Source organism: Cetorhinus maximus, chromosome 8, assembly GCF_964194155.1.
Source record: "Cetorhinus maximus chromosome 8, sCetMax3.hap1.1, whole genome shotgun sequence".
Taxonomy (NCBI): domain Eukaryota; kingdom Metazoa; phylum Chordata; class Chondrichthyes; order Lamniformes; family Cetorhinidae; genus Cetorhinus; species Cetorhinus maximus.
Window position 1 is genome coordinate 111696865 of NC_135886.1, and position 24731 is coordinate 111721595.

Consider the following 24731-nt stretch of genomic DNA (forward strand, 5'->3'; position numbering starts at 1 on the left):
GATATTAGGAATTTTTGTAACAGACTACGATTTCTAGGGGCCACCACATGTGTCTCCTTCCCACCCACTTTGGCTCAGATCCCATTTTGATCCCTATTCCTACTTTTGCTTGTGTTCCTATTCACACTGTGACTTTTGTTGTCCCCAACTCCTTCTCCTGTTGATGCTCCGTTCTTGATCCCATTCCTCTTTGTGTATTTCCTCCCAGTCATGGTGGTGTTTTGGGACCCAATCCCATTCTGGCTGCTGTTCCCTCTTCCACTCGCATTCTGCTTCCCAACCCTGCTCTTGTGGATGTTATTCTGCTTTTTTCGGCTTTCTGTCTCCCAGTCCCCTTCGAAATCTTCAGCCTGGATTTTCGTCTGCATGTCCAGTGCGCAGAGTTGGGAGAATTCCTGGCTCTACGAACCCAACTTCTAAAAATGGCTGCCCGGACCTCATTTTCAGTCCGGGTGGTGGGTTGGGGAGGGTTGGGAGGGGAGGCAGGCTAGATTAGAAATCGGGGCAAGTGGCCCCAAAAAAACTGAGGAGGCTGCCAGGTGTGGAGGAGGGCTGGGTGGAAGACCTGCCTTGGGCCCTCTGGCACTGTGTCCAAAATTTAAATAAGAATAGAACATAAAACAGCCCTCCAGCACCCAATCCCCACACACACTCCTTGACCCATTCATGCCAAACCATGCTACCTCATGGCCACAACCACCCCCCCATGCCCCCTTCATACCTCCATGCCAACCTATGCCCCTCTCCCCAGCCCTCATGGCACTTTATAGCCCCCTTGCCCATCTATGCCCCTCTGCCCACCCCGTATGACCTCTCATCCTCTCCATACCAACCTATATCCCTCTGCCCAGCCACTATTTCCTTTATAGCCCCTATGTCAATTTAGTGCCAACCCATGTCCTTCACCCACCCTTTGCCCTTACACCTACAATGCCAACTCACCCAGTATCCGCTATGAGCAGACCTCAGGACTCATGCAGGGATGAGATAAATAAAGCTCTATAAAATAACATTCTAAGTGTCTTCACTATATTGAAAATAAACAATCTCATTCCTGAAAACCCATTTACCACATTTATATTCCTTCAACCGCATAAAGCCTTATAACAACAAAAATTCATTCGAGTGCACAATCCCTTAGAACACCAAACATTGGAATTCCTGGTCCCATATCAAAGAGTTTATAACCACTTTTCCTGTCAATCAAACTGTGATATGGCAGGCACCCTACTGTGGTAATGGATAGTTGTGAAATCAGTCATGTAGCACGAATCCAATAATGGAAGCTGCCAGGCGTCTGTCAATAGATAGAGTGAAATAGCAAGCAATGATTTTTAAAAATTGCTCTAGACATTTTATTCAAAGATTTAAAGGGCAAGGCATTTAAATATCTTGACAACTTGACAGGTGCTTTTGACAGCTCCTCTTGACACTTATGACAGTTGATTTTGACAGACCTGTTGACAGTTCCGATGAGCTTGACAGTTAATGAGTTTATACACTTTTTATGCACATGTGTGCCTACTTTTATGAATTCCAAAGGGCATCTTACCTCTCCCAAAGGGCACCTGACCTCCACCGAAGATGTCCTGGGACCAGATCCTAAAGGAGGCTCACTCGACTTTACTCAATTGCTTCACGTATTAAAGTCTATTCCTGCAGTAGTATTTTTGTGGTTCTTTTAGAAAAAGAGGCCAGATCATATGAGAATTTCGCAGTTGGTAGCATCATTTGTGGCTACATAATATTCAGTGTTTGTTTAATAGGTTTATTAAGTTAATAGATTACAGTGGGGAAAAATCAAATTTAGGACATACTTTAAGAATGTACCAACATTTACTGCTCTTTAGTTTGTCATCTCAAATTGCTACTGTAATTTGTTCACTGAATATTATATAATTTGGAATGACCTGTAATGTCAGCCACGGTTGAGTGGAAACAACCTAATCTCAGAGTCATGGGTGGGATTTTACAGTGTGGTTGCAGCAGGGATGGGGCTGTAAAATGAGGCAAGCCGTTCAAAGATCCATTGACTTCGGCAGGATTGTAAAATTCCGCCCATAAGATTGTGGAATTGAGGACAGGATCTATGTCAACACTTACTTTTCATTCCTGCTTTTCCATCTCTCTCTCTTGTAAAACCATTGTTTTTCTGACCAGAAAACGTAACTGATGAAGTTGCAGCTTTGATGGAGTTTATGAGCTATATCAGTGTTGTCAATATGATGGTGGGAAAGTGTAATGGTGTGTGTGTGAAACGTTTGCACAACATCCACTTGAGATGTGAAAAACAAAATTGGATTGTATATGGAGAGGAAGGGGGCCTGGTTAGCTCAGATGGTTAGACTGTGGTGCTTAAGAATAACATGCCGATGGCACAGTTCAGTTCGTGTACCTCTTGACGTAGTTTTTAGGATCTGCCTCTTCTCCTCGCTGCCTTGTAATGTCATGGCAACATTGAGCCATCATTAACAACCCTCAGATAACTGAGGACGCTCAAAGATGAGAGATGGAGAGAGGGGGAGGAAGCATTTTGAGGAATAAAACAGTGGATTGAAGTACTGCTATTTACAGGTCTGTCACTGGTATTGGTAATAATGAGGTAATGGATTGAGGATCACACAAGAACTGTACGGCAGAACATTAAAAAATTGATCCAAATGCAACCTTTGTAATAGTATATTGCTACAATTACACTTAAATAGCCTTGCATCTCGATACGGTGTTATTGAGGATGGTTTTCAACTGCTGCTTGCTTGTTTTTCAACTAGGCCCAGTTGTGCCGGGCATTGGGTGCCCTTACCAGTGGCCTTAAGCCATTCCAAAAATGGTCAAGGGAATCTTTGGAGAGGGAATCCTTGTGAAGGCCAAGAGAAGCAGGAATTCTCTTCCAGGTTCCAGAAATCTACAGTGCCCATTGCCAGCTTGTTCTGTCACCTTCTGCACACATTCCCAGCTTCGAGGGATTGGCTCTTTCCCACAGGCCAGACCTGCCAGCTGGCTCTATACAGAAACAAGACTATTTTTGGCTCTTCAAAACCAGCGGACTGTCCACTTGGTGCCTGCAAATTGCTGGTAAAATTCAAATGAGACCCAAAGCGGAAAATGGTGTAGGAATTCTGCTGGCGCATTTGGGTGGGCATTGTGGGTGCACCACCGACTTGGTGCCTGTTTTGGGCTGAAGTTAAAAGCAATTCCAATCATCTTGAGCACACGACAAAAGAAACAGCACAGTTGGACTTAAACTTGGTAAAATGCTGCATTATGCATATACCATAGATCACAGTCTATAGGTCAACCTGGCAGGTAGGACCCCATTTTTTAGCATCAAGAATTATGCTTTTGCGTATACTCGGCATATAAATTGACCCTCCTTTTAAGGTAAGAAATGCTATACTCACATTAGTAGTTGGTCTCAATTTTTCAGTCCAGAAACCCGTGTTTTACTAACCTTATACTGTAAGGATGTACAGCACATGAAATCAAGCAGGTATTAGAGACTGTGTTGCGAGGAAGATGCGTGGTAGTTTAAGACACGCTCACGCAGAGCAGACCGCGTGCGACATGCTGAGTGATGAACAGAAACTGGTCCTGCAGTGAGAAGAATGGAGTGTGAAGCTGCTTTCAAGCTAAAGCAGTAACATTTGGTAATTTGCCAAATAACTGTACTGCGGTGAGGGAATTAGGTATTAGGGTGCGAGAATCGAAGAAGAAGGAATCCGCCCTGAAGAAGATGCGAAAGACCAAATGTGCCACAAGAACAGGGACCAGCCACTGGCCTGATCTTGAGAAGCACGTATCGGAATGGGTACCTGAGGGTACCGTCGGAATGGTTTCATTGTCACCAGAAATGCAATGCGTATATATGCACTTAAATGGGCCAGATCAAACCCTGAGTGCAGGAAAGATTTCAGAGCAACAGCTAGTTAGTGTAGCCACTTTTTGGAACGAAACATTCCAGTGTTGTGGCAAAAGACCAAGATTGCTCAGAGACTACCAAGAGATCTCAATGCTAAAATGACCAGTTTCCAGCACTTCTTCATCAGACAAACAAAAACATGGGTACCCATGAAGTCACATCAGCAAGGTGGATGAAACACCCATGAATTTCATTACGCTCAGCAACTGAGCTATGGAGTGGAAAGGTATGAAAGTAGTTTTAGTGAAAACAATAGGACATGAAAAGACAAAATTGGCGGCGGTACTCGCCTGCATGGCCGACAGAGCAAAATTAGACACTATGGCAATTTTCAAATGTAAAACCATGCCGAACATCAAGTTCGCTCAGGAGCCCAGAATGCCCATGACAGTGGTAGGATAGATAAGGATCGAGTGAAGTTGTGGATTGATAACGTGTGGATTAGGTGTCCTGTGGCCTAGTAACAAATGTAGCTTATTAGTGTGAGACATGTTCAGATCCCATATAACCAATGAGATTAAGAGGTGCCTGTGAAGTAATAACATCCACATAGCAGGAGGTTTACCATCCATAGTTCAACCTTTGAATGCGTGCCTGAACAAAGCCATTCAAGGACCATGTTCACGCCGAAAGGGAAGAGGCAATTCTAGAATTAGTGATGTGTAATGAGGCAGATTTGATAAGGGAGCTTAAGGTGAAGGAACCCTTAGGAGGAAGTGACCATAATATGATAGAATTTACCCTGCAATTTGAGAGGAAAAAGCTGGAATCAGATGTATCGGTATTACAGTTGAATAAAGGCAACTACAGAGGCATGAGGGAAGAGCTGGCCAGAATTGACTGGGAGATGAGCCTAGCAGGAAAGACAGAGGAATAGCAATGGCAGGAGTTTCTGGGAGTAATTTGGGAGACATAGCAAAAATTCATCCCTAGGAAGAAGAAGCATACTAAAGGGAGGACGAGGCAACCATGGCTGACAAGGGAAGTCAGGGACAGCATAAAAGCTGAAGAGAAAGCATACAATGCAGCGAAGAGCAGTGGGAAACCAGGGGATTGGGAAGTCTACAAAGACCAACAGAGGACAACTAAAAAAGAAATAAGGAGGGAGAAGATTAAATATGAGGGTAAACTAGCAAGTAATATAAAAGAAGATTGCAAGAGTTTTTTTAGATATGTAAAGGGTAAGAGAGAGGCAAAAGTGGACATTGGGCCGCTGGAAAATGACGCTGGAGAAGTAGTAGTGGGGAACAAAGAAATGGCAGAGGAAAATGACGCTGGAGAAGTAGTAGTGGGGAACAAAGAAATGGCGGAGGAACTGAATAGGTACTTTGCGTCAGTCTTCACAGTGGAAGACACAAGTGACATCCCCAAAGTTCAAGAGAGTCGGGGGGCAGAGGTGAGTATGGTGGCCATTACCAAGGAGAAGGTGCTAGGAAAATTGAAAGGTCTGAAGGTTGGTAAATCACCTGGACCAGATGGATTACACCCCAGAGTTCTGAAGGAGATAGCTGAAGAGATAGTGGAGGCGTTAGTGGCGATCTTTCAGGAATCACTGGAGTCAGGGAGGGTCCCAGAGGACTGGAAAATCGCTAATGTAACCCCCCCTGTTTAAGAAAGGAGTGAGGCAAAAGACGGGAAATTACAGGCCAATTAGCCTGACCTCGGTCGTTGGTAAGATTTTAGAGTCCATTATTAAGGATGAGATTTCGGAATACTTGGAAGAGCATGGTAAAATCGGGCAAAGTCAGCATGGTTTCATCAAGGGGAGGTCATGCCTGACAAATCTGTTAGAATTCTTTGAGGAGGTAACGAGTAGGTCAGACAAAGTAGAGCCAATGGATGTTATCTACTTGGACTTCCAGAAGGCTTTTGACAAGGTGCCGCACAGGAGGCTGCTCAGTAAGATAAGAGCCCATGGTGTTAGAGGCAAGGTACTAGCATGGATAGAAGATTGGCTGTCTGGCAGGAGGCAGAGAGTGGGGATAAGGGGGTCCTTCTCAGGATGGCGGCCGGTGACTAGTGGAGTTCCGCAGGGGTCAGTGTTGGGACCACAACTTTTCACTTTATACATTAATGATCTAGATGAAGGAACTGAGGGCATCCTGGCTAAATTTGCAGATGATACAAAGATAGTTGGAGGGACAGGTAGTATTAAGGAGGCGGGGAGGCTGCAGAAGGATTTGGACAGGTTAGGAGAATGGGCAAAGAAGTGACAGAAGGAATACAACGTGGGAAGTGTGAGGTCACGCACTTTGGTAGGAAGAATAGAGGCATAGACTAATTTCTAAATGGGGAGAGAATTCAGAAATCTGGAGTGCAAAGGGACTTGGGAGTCCTAGTCCAGTGTTCTCTTAAGGTTAACTTGCAGGTTGAGTCGGTAGTTAGAAAGGCAAATGCAATGTTGGCATTTATTTCAAGAGGACTAGAATATAAAAGCAGGGATATGCTGCTGAGGCTTTATAAGGCTCTGGTCAGACCACATTTAGAATATTGTGAGCAATTTTGGGCCCCGTATCTCAGGAAGGATGTGCTGGCCCTGGAGAGGGTCCAGAGGAGGTTCATGAGAATGATCCCAGGAATGAAAGGCTTAACATATGAGGAACGTTTGAGGACTCTGGGTCTATACTTGATGGAGTATAGAAGGATGAGGGGGGATCTGATTGAAACTTACAGAATACTGAAAGGCCTGGATAGAGTGGACGTGGGGAAGATGTTTCCATTATAGGAGAGACTAGGACCTGAAGGCATAGCCTCAGAGTAAAAGGAAGACCTTTTAGAACAGAGATGAGGAGAAACTTCTTTAGCCAGAGAGTGGTGAATCTATGGAATTCATTGCCACAGAAGGCTGTGGAGGCCAGGTCATTGAGTGTATTTAAGACTGAGATAGATAGGTTCTTGGTTGGTAAGGGGATCAAAGGTTACGGGGAGAAGGCGGGAGAATGGGGTTGAGAAACTTATCAGCCATGATTGAATGGTGGAGCAGACTCGATGGGCCGAATGGCCTAATTTCTGCTCCTATGTCTTATGGAATAGGAAAGGTGGATGGTTGACAGAGAAAAAACCTTCACGGAGTGAAAATTTGTGTGCTGCCCTGCTGATGTGTGGTTTCGTTATCAAATTTTGGGATGCTATTTGTGTCATCAGATTGTTCGAAAAATACAGAATACCCAATTCAGTAGATGAAGAGAAAGATATTTCTGGTGAAGGGATGATTCTGAAAGCAAAAGTGCCAAGTCTGGTCCAGAGTGGGATCTTTATAATGTTGCCATAACTAAAGTGACTCAACAAATTAAATAAACTCTGTGCATTGGATACTGAAGACAATGAATTTGACTATTTTAAAACACTTTGATTGTGGTTAAAGGCATCTTTGTACAATTAATTCACTCAATAAACCGTGCCACATTAACTTAATATGAATTACCTTTTTTTTTTCAAATTACCAAATAATGACCACCCACACCAGCGGTTCATATTTTATACTCAACCTATAAGTCACCCCCTATTTTTGGGAGGATTTTTGGAGGTTTCAAAGATCAACTTATATGCAGTGTATATATATATATAAAATGTAGCAAATCAAATTTAATGACTTTGGTGCCAATTTTAAATGCAGAATTGTTTTTTTTTGTAATAAACAGATTGGTTTGACAGAGTGGATTGAACCTCCCAAACGAGAGCGAAAAGCCAATTATGCAGTGGATGCATATTTCCGAGAAGCTTTACGTGTCAGTGAGCCAAGAGCCCCAAAGGTAGAGCAGTGAATAAAAATATGTTTACAAATCTTTCCTCAAGGAAAACATTACTAATTTGAATTCAAAACTATTTCAGCCTGATGATGTTTAAGATGATGATTAAAACTAATGAGTGGTCCAAAAGCACAGGAACAAAATAAACATTTTGCAATGTGATAGCATACTTCATATGTACGTTCATACCCTTAGAGCATGCTCATCTGTAGCAAGTTTCCAATAATTGGGAAAGTTTTCTTCTGTGCACCCGCTGTAACAAAATTGTAAGCCTGTTTTATAAAGAATGGGGTTTATGATTTTGTTACATCAAGCACACAGGGAAAATCCTCCTCCTACTGTTCTCCCTGATTATTTGAACTTTGAAAGAAATGTGTTTCATGACAGAAATTGTACAGGCCTACTGTTTTATATCCGATTGTGTCTTGTATTGGAATAAAACACATAAAATGATCTTTCTGTTCCTACAATCTTGTTCTTTGTTCTTCCCTCTGAAAAATCTCATGTTATCTCTTTTCCTTCTTTCAAAGCCCTGCTTGCATTTCTATCTTTGATCGTATTATTGGCCTGCCTGGCTCTTCTAGCTCTTTTATCTCCTACAACATTCCCCAGTGTTCTTCTATACGATGAGTGCTGTATTAAATACAGGTTTTGATTTGATGAAATGTTTAGAAGTACTGCACTGATGTCTGAACAGAGGGAACATCACAGGATATCTTTGGGTTTGAAACAGTGAAACCAGATCATGGTACAAAAATTCAGACCTGGTATTCCCCTGTCTCATAACATGAAATTGTCCTTTTAAATTTTTATTTGAACATTTATAGGGCACTGTATTCTCCATAACTCCTGTCCTGGGTTGCTAGTATTTTGACGCGATTTGAACTCTTCCTAACAGCACTGTGGGTGTACCTACACCACATGGATGGCAGTGGTTCAAGAAGGCAGCTCACCACCACCTTCTCGAGGGAAACCAGGGATGGGCAATAAACGCTGGCCCAGCCAGCGAAGCCTACATCCCGTGAATGAATTTTTTTTAACAATTACCTGCAGGTACTTTTACCAAAAAATCGGTAGGAGCTAACAGCAGGGCTCGTCATCACTGAGTTGTTCTTTTCCTTATTTTGAGGAAGATCTCTCCCCAACTTTGAAACCTCACGGGGTTCAACCTGCCATGCTTTGCTTTGGGAATTTTCTCAGTGTGCATGTCAATTCCCACACCTTGCTTTTAGGGTGTTTCGCTCCCTGCTTTCCAAATAATCCACTCCAAATTTGGAGGCTTGCTTCCTGTGGTTCCCCTAAAACTATTTCATCTTGCTTGACTCCAGCTTCCTGAAAAACCTGTGTCTTCAATTGTGCCTTTCGTGCTCCCCTCTCTAAATTCCTTCACTTCACTTTTTATATCCATCTCCCTCCTCTGTAAAAAGATGTTCTTCTCTCTGAACAATACTATATAAATGTAATTTGTTACCCAGCCTGATCTTTCACTGCTCCTTAGTAGGCAAGCACAAAGCAATCTTGGCAGAGGTCTGGGTTAACACGTGCCTACCTCTCCGCTGGGGTTTGAAGAGTGCTTTCCAGGAAAATTGCTTGCGTTTACATTAAAAATGAATGTGCCTTTTCTGATACAGTAAAAGGTACGTAATGATTGAAATTGTAATGACTTTTTGTTGGTTGCTTCGCAGCAATTTAAAAATGTGGGGATTATTGTCTCAGATGATTTTCCTTTTCTTAGAGATGTTTTATAAAGAACCGAAGAAATTATTGAAAACAAAAAAAAAATAAAGCACAGATCTTCCAAAAAGTGAAAGGAGAGGTCTTTAAATAAACCAGTTATTTGTAAATGCTGGATATTTCTGTTCTGATTGTAAACATTGTGTATTATAGGCACCTCGACCGCCAAAACAGCCAAGTATTCAAGATTTCCAGTTTTTTCCACCACGTCTATTTGAACTACTGGAGAAAGAAATCCTTTCTTATAGAAAAAGCATAGGCTACAAGGTATTGCAGTGCAATTGTCTATCAGTAGTGGTGCCTGGCCAAATGTAAGTAAGTGACTGATATCCAATTTGCTGCCATTATGAAATCCTTTACAGTGCAACTGGAAGAGCTGTGTTGCACTGAGGTACAACCAACATTAGCAGCATCACACAAAGTCAGTCTTTTCCCACTGAAACACCTTTACATTTGTGTAGGTATCTGAAATCAGGGAAGGTGAAGATAACCCAGGGATAGTGAAGCAGACTGGCAGGGCTTCCTAAACATGATGAGAGATGCTCCTGTCCTTCACCATGCATCAAAAATTTGACCACATGTTTCATTTTAATGTCGGTGCTCTTGTTGTGCGTGAATGACTGATGCTGATGCTCACCATTGAGACCCAGGCATGAATAATGGCACTTGGGCGAATTGTTATATGGCAGACAACACTTATTCAGCTTGGAGCCAGTGAATTTGGACAAAACGTAGAATTGAGGCTAATCTTCAGCGAGGCAAATTCCTTATCACCTCAAAGATGCAACTATGATCCCAGTTGATGTTCTGGTCTCACATGTGATAAATATCGGTGATGGAAGCTTAAACGGTCATTGGTATTTTTTGCAACTACTAATCCTGACTAATGTCTCTAAATGCAATGTATTATGTTTGGAAGACGATTCTTATACATTCCTTTAAAGAAAAGAGGATGATCAGTAATCTATTCAGTGTCTAGATCATTAATAAAATGTGACGTTGTAGGTGTAACTATTTTCTACAATATGCATTTTGTGAAGTAATAGGAGAGAACGCGAAAAGTGTATAGAAATTATACGAATGTTTGTGGGCTGGACAATGGCATTGAGGCCAACAAGCCTCATTTTCGTAGATCAGCATCACTTCTGCATCGTAACTCGTATCATCACAACAGCTCTCCTAGGAAATGCACCTGCTTTGCAGAGCCCATAAAAATGTGCATTTTCCTGAAACTTGGAAATCGCCTGTTTTATGAGATGGGGGTGGGAATTTTTTTTCCATAGGCAGATAAGCTAATTAGATCTTTCCCTTGCATTTCTCTGGATACCACTTTAAGTGTATAAGAATTTGGAGTAATGCATGTAAGTGACTTAAAGTTAATTTGGAAATGATTCCAGGTCCCCAGGAACCCTGACTTACACAATGCAGCACAGGTACAAAAGGAAGAGCAACGGAAGATTGATGATGCACTGCCTCTGAATCAGAAGGAAGTTGAAGAAAAAGAGAAGCTTCTTACACAGGTGTACATCCAAACCTACTCCAGTTGTTTTAAAAAATGATAATGCTGAGTTCTACATCTTCGCTTTCAGTGTTGTCACTAGAATATCCAAAAGTATAGATGTCTGGATTGTTTTTTATATAATGATGCCACTATATTTCTTTATATAGCATATGCTAAAAATTTCACAAAAGTTGAGAGTCCTGGGCATTGGGTCTGTTGCGAAATAGTTTTTGTCACTTGATCAACAGAGTTGACGATGTAATTTACATTTGCACCTTGAGTATCATTCACAAAACAGCAGCAAAACACACCAGAACTATTAAGCTAGCTACTAATGAACAAGTGACTCCAGGAAACTAGTCAACAAATAGCTATCAAAAAAAAACAACTATCAAGGAGGAGGGATACCAACTAAATCACACAATGCTTTATAAAAATCTTCTTTGCCACCACCTTGTTTCCACAGATTGTTAATCTTACACAATTAACAGGTACAACTAATAATGTAACAAATACAAAAATTTAAAGCACCAGACATGTTTTAGTGTGCTGGTAAAATTGCCCAATTCCTATTGGAATTGTACGCAGTAAGTTTTGACCTGAAGGCCTTGCCTCAGTTGGGTTTTGAATTTAGCCATGAGCTGAATGTCTACTCCAGTTACAATCACAGCAGCTTTTTGGCTGCTTCATGCGCTGCTTTGTGAGAGTGAAACTCTCGGGAGTTTGCTATCTTAAAAGAAAAAATTGTCCACCCTCAACATCTGGGGTCCTATGTGTTGTTTGGACATTGATCTTGAGTGCCTCTTCACCTAGCTACCTACTTGAGTGACCATTGACGTTAAACTGATGATTGGGAATCTCAATTTGGCTTTAAAATTGTGATCTACACTTGTGATATACCAATGCTATTACTGACAATATTATTACTAACTCAATAAGATTGGACTACAATCTTCAATTTAGATTTTAAAAATATTTTTAGGAAGTAAATTTATTTGTATTGTGGGACAATTAGAATGTTCAAAAATCATTGATATTTAACTAGAGTTGACAAATTATAATCCTCCATATTTAATATCCTTCAGTCTAAAATTACCTGCTACACTTAATGATTACTTGTTCGTTGTGTTTCATAATGAACTTACAGTATGCATTTAAGAGTCAATTGCATTAATCAAATTGCCCCTGACAAATTGTTTGCTAGGGCTTCACAACTTGGAACAAACGGGACTTCAACCAGTTTATCAAAGCCAATGAGAAGTATGGTCGAGACGATATTGATAACATTGCCCGAGAAGTTGAGGGGAAGACACCTGAAGAGGTCATTGAGTACTCTGGTAAACCTGTTCCCAGTTTTTGACAGAATGAATATACCTTTTAGTTTTGGTCATAGAACAAAGTTTCATCAAAAAAGAATCTTGTTAAAGAAGGTATTTCAAAGTTTTACATTTTTTGCATCGTAGTTTTTAACATACGAACATACAAATAAGGAGTAGGCCATTTGGCCCCTCGAGCATGCTCCGCCATTTGATCAGATCACGACTGATCTGACAGTAACCTCAAGCCTGCATCCCACCTACCCCCGATAACCTATCACCCCCTTGCTTACCAAGAATCTAGCCACCTCTGCACTAAAAATATTCAAAGACTCTGCTTCCACTGCCTTTTCAGGAAGAGAGTTCCAAAGACTCATGAGCCTCTGAGAGAAAAAAAAATTCACCTCATCTCTGTTTTAAATGGGCGACTCCTTATTTTTGAACAGTGACCCTTAGTTCTAGATTCTTCCACAAGAGGAAACATCCTGTCCACTTCCACCCTTTCAAGATCCCTCAAGGCCTTATATGTTTCGGCCAAGTCACCTCTTACTCTTCTAAACACCAGCAGGTACAAGCCTAGCTTGTCCAACCTTTTTTCACAAGACAACATGCCCATTCCAGGTATTAGTCTGATAAAACTTCTCTGAACTGCTTCCAACATATTTACATCCTTCCTTAAATAAAGTGACCAATATTGTGCACAGTACTCCAAATGTGGTCTCACCAATGCCCTGTACAGCTGAAGCATAACCTCCCTACTTTTGTATTCAATTCCCCTCGCAATAAATGATAACAATTCTATTAGCTTTCCTAATTACTTGCTCTACCCGCATACTAGCCTTTTGTGATTTATGCAGTAAGACACCCAGGTTCCTGTGCACCTCAGAGCTCTGCAGATCTCCTCACCATTTAGATAATGTGCTTCTCTTTTATTCTTCCTGCCAAAATGGACAATTTCACATTTTCCCACGTTATACTCCATTTGCCAGATCTTCACCCACTCGCTCAACCTACCTATGTCTTTTATTTATATATCTTTTATATCTATCTATATATTTTATTTATTTTATAAAAAATCTTTGACAGTGGAAACTCAGTTACACATCATTGTGGGGGCCTCCCCTCTAATGGGTAATAGAAAGTGGAAGATAATTTTAAAAATCACCAAATCATCCAAAAACAAATGTTTTAAACAAGGGGCAGGATTTTCGGGTCATTGGGCAGGCACCATGGGCAGGCCCGGGACCGGCCACGATTTCGCGCTTGCCGCTCAATTAATGGCCAGCCTGCGTGAAACGCGCACTGAGAAGCTCAGCGCTGCCGGGGTGGGGGGCGGGAGGAGAGCGAGAGCTGAAGACAGCGCAGGCGCAGGGGAGCGCGCAGTGAAAGCTTCCTGAAGACAGAGAGCTGCCTCAGGGAGCTGAAGAATTTTAAAAACGTTTGATTAAATGAAGAGTATGAAATGCAGAAAAAAATGTCCCCACATAGGACTCTCTCACCTGAACATATAGATAATAAAAATTCTGTCAAAATGTTTTTTTGAAAATTAATCTTGGAAACCTCATCCCACCCGTGGATGTGGTTTCCTCAAAAATCCAAAGACCACCTGATCGATTTACCCGCCCACCAACCGTAAAGTTGGATGGGCAGTGAAAAATCACTCTTAATTGATACATTAATGGCCTTAATAGGCTTCTTAATTGTCAGCGGGCGTGCTGCCAACTCTTACGCGCGCCCGCCAACCGAAATATTGCCCGAGTGTGTGATAACGTCGGGACTCTCGCCCGACGTCATCGCGCGCTATTTTACGCCCAGTCGGGTCAGGCACGCGCCCGCCCACGGGACGTAAAATTCTGCCCAATGACTTAAATAACAGCCCTTTTTGATTGAAATTCTGGGAGAAAACCAAGAAAGTTTAAATGGGAACAAGGAAAATTGAGATTTTGCTGTGTGATCAAGTATTCTTAACTGTTGCAGGTTGTTTCAATGCCATGATTTAGAATTGAACTCTTTATTTTAGCTGTCTTCTGGGAGCGCTGCAATGAATTGCAGGACATTGAGAAGATCATGGCCCAGATTGAGCGTGGGGAGTCAAGGATTCAACGACGGATTAGCATAAAGAAAGCTTTGGATGCAAAGGTGATTTGTTGTTGCAATTCAAGATTTTTCACCAAGTGCCATGCACCATTCCCTCGAACCTTTTGTTTTGGTTGTGCGTAACCTATTCATTTAAGTGCATGCGCCCTTGAAACTTTTTGCACAGCCACGTATGCGTGGTATTTTAAAGGGGCTGACTTGTACTCAGCCTATGTAGAAACATCTAAGGCGGCAATCTTTGTGATGTGGCACATATTGGTATCTTGGTGCGCTGTCCTAATTTTTGTCCATCCCTTCCTCCATTTCAGATGGCGAGATATAAAGCCCCTTTCCATCAGCTACGTATTCAGTATGGAACTAACAAAGGAAAGAATTACACAGAGGAGGAAGACCGCTTCCTGATTTGTATGCTGCACAAGATGGGCTTCGATAAGGAAAATGTGTATGAGGAGCTGCGACAGTGTGTGCGCAATGCCCCACAGTTTAGATTCGATTGGTTTATCAAGTCCAGGACAGCCATGGTATGAAAGTGTTAAGTGAATGTGGAAATGTTCACTAGATTTTTTAAATTGATCAAACTTGGTTGAAAATTCTACATAAAACTCCCCTGTGGACAAGATGTGATTTAGTGAAACATGGGGATGCAGTGAGTTAGGTATGAAACTACTCTAATTCAGCATCGATTGTCTGCAAATTGGCGACCTTGCTTTGTAGGTCCACAGAATGGCTGGTATGGCAAAATGATCAAATGTCACAGTAGCTCTTTAAGGAGTGCTGTTCTGAGGTTGGGACTGATCAATGTTGGAATTGGGGAGAGGGAACTTTATTTTCCTTAACACATCTGTGAAGAATCTTGGGATGTTTTTCTTTGTTAAAGGTGCTAAGGTGCTTTATTTAATGCGAGTTGTTGTTACTGCTATCAAGTATCCTGGAGCTGTTTGATAGAGACAATGGGTCTTCCAGACTGGAACTCCCCATTATCTGGCACTAACATCCCTCACAAAATTCCTATAACGATCACACCATTCTAGTTCAACCCTAAATGTCAGGGTGGTAGTTGTTTTGGGGAGAATTATAAATTGTATATTCAGTATAATCAAATATGATAGTAACATTCATATTCATGATCTACATGGTACTGAGGTAAAAAGCCCCCTTAATGGCTGTTAAATTAGTAAAGGTTTAGTCACAACTCGGGAACAATTACGTGCATTTCTAAAGTTCCTTTAACATAGAAAACTTGCCCAAGAACAGCGGCTTTGATTTGCTTAATGTAATTTTAAACATGACTGTAATCTTCAGGGAAGTCTTTTTGCATATTGTAATAAATTTGTTTTGAACCTCAACAAGTTACAAATTTGTGCCAAATGTATTTAATGTTTCAAATAGTCAAGGTGTAACACATTTGCATTTACATAATGATAGCTTTAATTTGGCTATTCCAATTTTTGGGCAAGGCAAGTAAATCTGCTTATTAAGCTTCAATTAAACCCATTAAAGCCATTAGATAGGACATATATCTTGTTGTTGCTTCTGGGATTTTGTAGTAAGATGACTGTCATATTTATTAGTGCCTGTTCTACAAAGTAGTTAGAAACATAGAAAATTTACAGCACTAAAGGAGGCTGACCCCTTATTCTGAGACTCTAATCCCTAGTTCTCGATTCCCAGCCAGGAAAAAAATCCACACAGCATCTACCCTATCAAACCCCTTAAGAATGTGATAGGTTTCAATGAGATTCCTGTCTCCAGTGTTTTGTTATTGACGCAGCTTTTATTCCTTCATTTCCTTTTCTATATCAGGAACTTCAGAGGCGCTGCAATACATTGATATCACTGATAGAGAAAGAAAACTCAGAACTTGAAGAAAAGGAACGTGCTGAGAAGAAACGTCGAGGCCCTAAAGCTGGAGCGGTATTTAAAATTCCATTCTTTGAGGGAAACTGGAAAGGGAGGTGTGGGTAGCCTTGACAAGGAGCTCTAGTTCTAAGCAACGGTACCTAATATGTGGGGAAACCATAAGGAGAGGGAGCACTTTACTTGCTGAAACACTTATCCTTCCTGGTTGGACAGCTCTTCAACTTAGCTTTGAATCAGCTGTATGTGTTCTGCATGGAGTCCCTTTGGGTAATCTCAACTAGTTTCTAGTTGCCACACCATAATTCCTGACATAGATACCATCATTTCAATCTCAGAGAGGTCACAAGATGACTAGTATTGGAAATGAGAAATTATCCTCCTGCAGTAAGGGGTGTTTTTCTGGCATTGAAGTTCTACCACATTAGAATAGTGGAACTTAACAGCACACAAAGCTGCAACTCAGCCATCACACCTTTGCCAGCTCTCTGAAAGAGCCATCTACTTGTGGCTATCAATTTTTCTTTTTCGATTTTCTGCTTCCTAATTGAAAACTATGATTGATTCTGCTCCCACACTATTTCTGGTGAGGTATCCATTTCCTAACAATACATTGCATGAAAAAAATTGGTTCTTTTGGTAACAATCTTAAATTTATACCCTCTAGTTAGCAACACAATGATTGATAGAACTTTTTTTTACACTAATTTAGCTGGTGTATGCCAACGGAAGGCCTCCAGGCACCTAAGCTGGCCTTCGCTGCCGGCAGGACCCTTGAGGCTGGCTAATTTATGCCTAGTTGGCCTTCTTTAATTGACCTTAACTGGTCCTTAACGAACAGTGTCAGCTACCCACCTCATGCAGCAGGTACGCCAGCCATCCCCCATCCTGCCTACGCAAAAATGGCCTGGGGGCAGGTTGGAGCTAGGGAACCAACATACAGGCTGGCAGGGCTATTTTTAGCTCCTGATTAATTATGGTGATGCTATAGATGACGGGCTTCAGTTACAGAAACTGGGGGCTTAACTTAAGCCTCACCGGGGCCAGGATTGGAGGCAGACAGGAGTTAAAAGTAGCCCTGACCTCTTCCGTTCCATTGCCTGTGGAACTCGGACAATGCAAGATGCATATTCTGAACACTTGCAACCAAAAATGTCTGTTAGGTTCCTAATTACACCGTAGGACCCCAATTTATACACTAAAATGGGCCTGAAACAGGCAGGCATGCTGGACGCCTGGTGATAGGCCCCTTTCAAATGGAGCCACTGCATCTCTGATGATCGCATTGTAGCCATGTGTGAGGTCATCCACTTTGGACATCAAAAGAGTAGAACAGAGTTCTTTCTAAATGGTGAAAACCTTGAAATAGTTGCGGTCAGAAGAGACTTGGAGGTCCAGTTACATAGATCATTAAAATACCATGAACAGGTACAGAAAGTAATCAAAAAGGCTAATGGAGTACTGGCCTTTATATCTAGAGGAAAATCATACATGGGGTAGAAGCCATGCTCCATCTATACAAAGCCTGGTTAGACCACACCTGGAGTTCTGCGACCAGTTCTGGGCACCACACTTTAGGAAAGATATGGTGACCCTTGAGGTATTAAGGGGAACTGATAGTATAGATTGGGAGGCTATATTTCCACTAGTTAAGGAGTTTAAGCCTAAAAATTAGAGCCAGACCTTTCAGGAGTGAAACTCGGAAACACTTCTTCACACATAGGGTGGCAGAAGTTTGAGCTTTTTCACCAAAGTGGCAATTGATGCTCTATCAATTGTTAATTTTAAATCTGAGTTGATAGAATTTTGTTAGCCAAATGTACTAAGGGACATGGGGCAAAGGTGTGTATATGTAGTTAGGTCAGAGATTAGCCGTGGGGGAGAATTTTCTCCCCGTTGAGCGGGCCAGTCGGGAGCGGGCGCAGAGCCGATAGCCACCCGCGATCAGCTGCATGCCGCCAGTTTACGTGGGTGGGCCAATTAAGGCCTGCCCAGCGTGACATGTGCCCGGTAGCGCTACCTGTGCGGGCGGGGGGAGGAGAAAGGTATCAGGGCCTGCGCTCTTCCACGCATGCGCACAAAAGAGCGCAGAAATCTCCCTGAGGCATGGAGCAAAATGAAAGGTTCAAACAAAGAAAGAATAAAATTATTTAGACACGCCTCCTCATATGACAGCGTCACATGAGCTGGGCCATGTTTATCAAATGTTTAAAACATTTTTTTTAATGTAATAAACCCTTTGTGAAACCTCATCCCGCCCGTGGACGAGGTTTCGTGAAAAATGCAAAGGCCGCCTGGGCTCTTCGCCTGCCCGTCAACCTTAAGGTTGGACAGGCAGCCCTGTCAGATTGGTTAATTACTTTATTAATGGCCTTAACAGGCCTTTGACAGTTCGGCGGGCGCACAGCCGGCTTCAGTACACGCCTGCCGAACTAAAGATCGGAATGACGCGCGGTGACGTCGGGACGCACGCCCGATGTCACCACGTGTCATTTTGCGTGTCGTTGTGCAGGGCCCACCCCCATGAACCGAACAGAAGACTGCCCGTGATCTCATTGAATGGCGGAACAGACTCAACGGCCTACGCCTATTTCGATGTTCCTAAGACTACCAGCCCCATCATGAAGCCACCTTGTTAATGGTTGGTAAAGACAGTGAAAATTGACCCGATTGAATGCCCTAAATGGAAAGTATTATTCTCTAGTATTAAAACCCTTCATTTTAATAAACACAAAGTTCACATCAAAAAATTGCTTTAAAAAGAAGTTCCCTTGTTCCAATGTTGGGGGTCATAAGGATATAAGGACAAAATTGATGTAGTTAATAATTTTAACAAAACCAGATTTTCTGCTTTGTTTTTGCTTTCACCATTGAAGTTAGTGTAATGATTTCACCTTTCACATGAATGAGCAAGTATAAATGAGTTTTTGTATTTCAAAAGTCAAAAGAAGATGTTTGAAATTACTTGGGTAATTTTAAATTAAGTTGAGCTTTTCTTGTACAACGTTTTAATTAAATTTTCCGGGATTAAAAAAAATCTGAATCTTGAACAAAAAGTACTGTTTGAACACTTGTAGGATGGAGACAGATGTCAGGCTTCTCTGTGCAGTGTTTATTCTCATTTGTCTGTCTCAGGAATTTGGAAAATGATTGAGGGAACACTTCCATGAAACACACTTCAAGAGCTAGTGCCGCATAAATTATTCTCTCTCCTACACTTTGTAACATAGATTTTACCACAGAGAAACAAAATCCCTGCTTCTGGCAGTGAATATTTATTTCTACTTTTCTTTTTGTAGTTAGCCACTTTACACTGTTGTGTACATAATGTTGTACACTAGCATAGAAAGGTTGGTGTCTTGTTTTACAGCAGCAGAAGTGAGATTGTGTTGTAAAGACAAGGGTTCCTGATGTTCAGTTGTAGCATATTCTAATGATTGCATCACTATTGGCCTGACTTCAGTTTCTCCATGCCATCTGGCTCAGTTACACCTCCCAGCCAGCTTGTTAGTATTCACTCCTAAAGAGAAGTAAGTGGGGAAAAAAAAATTTAAAAATTGATCATATCTTTTTACCTTTAGGAAATTAAAGTAATAATTGACTGTGAGAGCTTTTAAAATTTGTCCCCCATTTTCTACACTCCTCTCCATAGTTGCTATCTTTTGCTGGAATGCTTTCCTCCATTTGATGCCAGCCCTCCCAATATTGTGTCCAACCAAATAATCCTTCTTGGTATTTATTGTCAGCCCAGCCACTGATTGCCAGTGGACTATTTTAACAGAAAGGGCAGCACAGCTGATTGTGTCCAATACTGTCCAAACTGTGTGTCGTCCTAGACAGGATTCTTGGATAGCAATCGGGCACAGAAACCCTGGAAGATGTATTTTAATTTTCTTCCCTTTCCTAGCCCAGAGTGCCAAGATCAGTGCTGCCCCCAAAGCTCCTGACCCAGCTAAGATCAGTGCAAAACATGAATAATACCTGGAAGTTGCTTGTCTGAATGGATTACTGCTACATTTGATTGTGCCATTACTCAATAGACTGGCAAAGGGACTGAACTACTGATTCTAATATGTACATGGAAATGGCAAAATCTAGAATGGAGATTGTCTTTTAAGGTACGACTGATGTTGTACTCAAGTTGTCTATTTACTCTGTTGTTTCCCTTGTGGGAGTTGGAATCCTATTTCCTACGACAGCCAGATGCACAAGGATTTTAATGTTCTATGTGTGAAGTTTAACTAATAAAGACAATAACTAGATTCAAATTCTGCAGTTAGCAGTAGGTCTGTCAGCATCTGAAAGAGGAAAGACAGTTTAATGTTTTGAGTAGAGACGCTTTGTCAGAACAAAGGCCCTCTAACCAGCACCTTGATCTATCCTTTCTCTTTGAGGGTCTATGGCTCTGTGTATTTCTAGTATTTTCGGTTTTTATTTCAGATTTTGTATTTTTTTTATCTCATCTATATCTTAATTCTTTATTTACTATAAGGCACAGAAGAGAAGAGCAGAGACAACTCCAGAAACGGCCGGACGAAAAGATTGGAAAAAAATGAAGAATTGAAGTTTCTTGCTCAAATGAAGACTGCATCTTGGTTAACACTATAGTTTAATTTTGTTGCCTTTGCTCAGTTGTATATTCATTAGAACAGTATTCAGTTGATGCAGTATAATACATTTTATGGAATAACAAATGCATTTGCAAGACACATTGTACTTAAAAATTTAAGTTTTCTTTAGTCCTATGCTATCTTTCAGTCTATTCCATTCCAGTATTTTATGTCCTTCAGTCGTATGTACAGTGACCTACTCGTATTTGTATGGTTTACACTTTGCATGTGTTTTAATATATTTGTTGTTTTCAAAGTAAAACCTGGAGATCCTCTTTTATTGAGTGTGTATTGGAGCAGATTTTGGTTTGAAGTACTCAATGAGGCATTTGTCAGGATCTTTACCAAAAATTCCTTTTTTAATAAAGTAACTTGTTTCTTGGATGTTTCCCTTTTATTTTATTTAAGTTTCACCTGTAAACTAATGAAATATTATTGGAGGAAGAAAATAAATCTCAACCTCAATAATGTTTCAGTGTATTTGTTTAACCTTCTATTGTAAGTGCAGTTTAGGAAGATCACAATTTTGTATTAGCACATGTTTGTGTTTGAAAGTTCCATTTGAGTTTCAGTTTTTATAAAGTTTGCTTAGTCAACAGCTCCATTCTGACCTGGCCAATTGTTGCTGTGCCAGAAAGAATGAACCAGTTGATTAACATTCCATGCCAGTAAATGTGGTAACTGTAAGGCATCGATGTTCTTGGGTTCACATAGCCTCCTCTACCCATTGCTGTGGTCCAATGTGATCTCTGGAACTGCTGTTACTGTCCATATCAGCACAGCCTACAGTACCTTCAGAAGTACTTCTGCTAGCCTTGGCTCTGTGTAACTCTATGTTAATGTTGAGACCAAATGAGAAGTAGTAATGCTGGCAACAAAGTTCTCCATCCAACATTCCCTACAAAGGTAAGAGAACAGTGCTGACCAAGTCATTCCCCCAAACAGAGTTTCTGTGTCACAACATTATTTTGCCCTTGACTGCATAAGTATTTATCTTTCATGAAAACAATGTTTGAACTGGCTCCCACTTGGTAAGCCAGTTATCTGGGCACTATGATAGTAAGGATTCTATTATAAACTTGGTAGATTTGTCTGCTGGTCAAGCTTCTCCATTTTCTCAATTGTCTCCAACAACGTGGTCTAACAAAAAAAATAGATTTGAGATCAGCATGCTATTCGCCATGGGCATCTGTAACAAAGTACATTGCATGTCTACTTACATAGTTAGAGAGAAGGCATTAAAGGGTCTTTTCCCACTCTCTCTCTCCCAAATCAATTCATTACTCTAGTTAGAAACTGGCTGGGTTCAGTTCCAGCTTAGTGGCCTATAAAGATCAACAAGCAGTTAAGTGATTTCATTGCCCATACAACCCATGTATGCCCAAAGCATTCATCATGGCTAAAAAGCCAGTGTCGATTAAGATTGCCACCTCTGGAGACATTCCTGGGGGTTTGATGACTTGAAATGTGACTTTTACTTGATGAAGGTTGGGTTCTCCGTGGTTGAATAGCTTTGCTTGTGGGTTTGTACCTGCAGCTGTTGTGCGAAAAGTTTCGGGAACGAAGAGGAAAATCTGAGGGCAAGGAAGAGGGGAAACCAAAAGTGGGGGGGATCAGTTTGCAGAGGGGAACCCAGAGGAGTGAGAGAAGAATTTTGGTTCCACTTGTAACTGATGGTAATTCATTAAATTGCACTGATCACCAATTGTAAAACTGGTAACAGAATCTCCTCATAACCAACATTAACACAATAACTCACTGATAGTCTTTATGTACCAGGTAGTAGTCTTTATGTACCAGGTAGTACTGAGTGTAACAACCTAATACCCTACCTGTAACTAGTAGTAACCCTATCACCCTGAAACTTGAATCCTCCTGCACTGCACATAGTTCTCCAGTTGATGCCATTTTTAATAGACTCGATCTTTCTTCCTCTATCCTTGGATTTGGAGTCTGTGTGAAAGTGACAACTCTAACCTGGGGAACCTTAGAACCAACCTGTAGTTTGGCACATCAAAACTGGCTGGCACAGACCGATTGGACCATTGCTTCCATTTTACTGATGGAATCAAAGTTCCTCCTGCCTCTATGAGTTGCACCCTTTGGTTTCTCCTCTTTACTGCCCTCATCTTCTCTTCATCTGCTCCCAAGTGGCCTGGTTAATGCATAACAGTTTCTATCTAGAAACCTAGTTGAAACATACTCAAATGCTACAAGGTAAATGCAGTAACATTTGCAGACAACATGTGATCTGATGTTGCACTAATATGTCCTAGGTACAAACCTCCAAAGAAGCCTCCAACCAGAGTTGGCAACCTTATGCATGGGTGAAGGTAACCGTGAGGTTTATTTTGAGACACGTATTATACAATAGATGTGAGCTACTACCATTCATTCGGTTGCCTCCATTCGTTCTTTCTTTGCCCTTGGTAGCTACACTTAATCATCCTTAAATACAGGCTGTGAAGTCATGAGTTTCCAGTTGTAATGCTGATGGTAACCTATTTAAAATGAATGAATTACTGTCAGCATTACAATCAGACCTGATTTTGGCAATCCATCCATGACAATGGATCCACTGCTGCTGTTCTCTTTCAGCTTCCAGCATAAATTGCTTTAGAGCAATAAGGCACTGGAAATGTGTCCAATTCCTCCCTCCAGTCCACGGACTCTGATGCCAACTGTAATACTTCTACTGCCCAGCAAAATACAGTTAGCCCCATACAAACTGGGTATTGAATCTGAAACCTTAATATGCATGACTTATTGCTGAGCCATGAAGGAAACCCCTTTTTTCTCTTGTGATCATGATCAGACCTAAATATCTAAACCATTTTTGACAGCTAATGACAGTATCAACAGTTGTGGCATCTTAAAAGTGATGGGTTGAATACTCACTACTATTCTGTACAAATGAAAAGTTGTTGGACAGAACTTGCAAGCATAGTTTGTGCAACAATTGACGCATTTTCCAATATCCTTTGTGTAAACACTAAATCTAAATGTAAATCTCTTCATCAACAAAAAAATGACAGTAGTAGCCAGTACTGTAATGTAATTCAGAGCAGCCGATTAAGTTTGCAATCCTCTGGATTTTCAATTAAATGTCAATCAGTGAGAGTGACTGGTTATATGATATGATTTTGAAATAATTTACACAGCAAACTCTTATAAATTGTAAGTAATTCAACAGAATATTAAGTTTTTCTTAAAAAAGGATATATCAATCACAGTCGGTGTCAATAAAAATTTCAATTGTAAATTAGGGAGCCTGACATTTATAGTAATCTAATGCGCTACAGGCCTATGATGTATATGAATCGTCTACTATTATATAGCAGCTGTCTGGAAAACCATTTGTGTGTAATATTCATGTATCAAGCAATGAAACTGGTAAAAATTGAATCTTGAATGGCATATCATATTAAAGATGCAGTGTATGGGTACAAAGAAGGAATTGAAAGATATCAGAAACCAATAAAAAGTATTTTTAAAACTGTTGTGATTAAATGTCGTCTCAACTTAGAACTCGGCAATTCCAGCCTGCTTTGTGCACTGTTGAACATATCTGAAAATTGACAGATAACAAAAAAAAGACTTCTAATTATTAAGTTCATTATCACATTTTTCAAAATACCTTCCATCGTGTAACTTACTTTGAAATGTAGCACCAATCTAGGTTACCATTTCGCCCACACGATTCTACAAAAAGCAATAAGTTTTTGATGGTGATAGTTAAGGAAGAAGTACCTGTAACTTCTTCCAACCTTCTGAAATCTCAGTGCTTGTCCATTTGCATATCATTGTTTTTCATCGCCACCTTGAACATTACTGTTGTAATGTTCAAAACCTAACAGCCAATTTGTGCACAGTGATCTCCCACAAAAAGCACTGTCATGACTAGATCGTTTGTTTTAGTTTTTACGGATGGACCTCATCCTCACCAAT

General features: G+C 41.0%; 1 protein-coding gene across 2 annotated transcripts in view; it reads left to right on the forward strand.

The window, feature by feature from the left end:
* smarca1 (SNF2 related chromatin remodeling ATPase 1) overlaps nucleotides 1–21167 on the forward strand; it is a 102669-nt gene extending 81502 nt beyond the window's left edge. Inside the window, exons 18-25 of one of the 2 annotated variants that reach the window (XM_078547450.1) lie at nucleotides 7561–7671; nucleotides 9556–9669; nucleotides 10800–10922; nucleotides 12108–12240; nucleotides 14240–14358; nucleotides 14625–14837; nucleotides 16120–16230; nucleotides 20666–21167. In XM_078547450.1, coding sequence (XP_078403576.1) covers nucleotides 7561–7671; nucleotides 9556–9669; nucleotides 10800–10922; nucleotides 12108–12240; nucleotides 14240–14358; nucleotides 14625–14837; nucleotides 16120–16230; nucleotides 20666–20737 — 996 coding nt within the window. In that variant the 3' untranslated portion in view covers nucleotides 20738–21167. Of the gene's footprint in view, nucleotides 1–7560; nucleotides 7672–9555; nucleotides 9670–10799; nucleotides 10923–12107; nucleotides 12241–14239; nucleotides 14359–14624; nucleotides 14838–16119; nucleotides 16231–20080; nucleotides 20287–20665 lie in introns of those variants that run through there. The other variant, XM_078547449.1, reaches the window with a different exon arrangement.
* Nucleotides 21168–24731: the final 3564 nt, after the last annotated feature.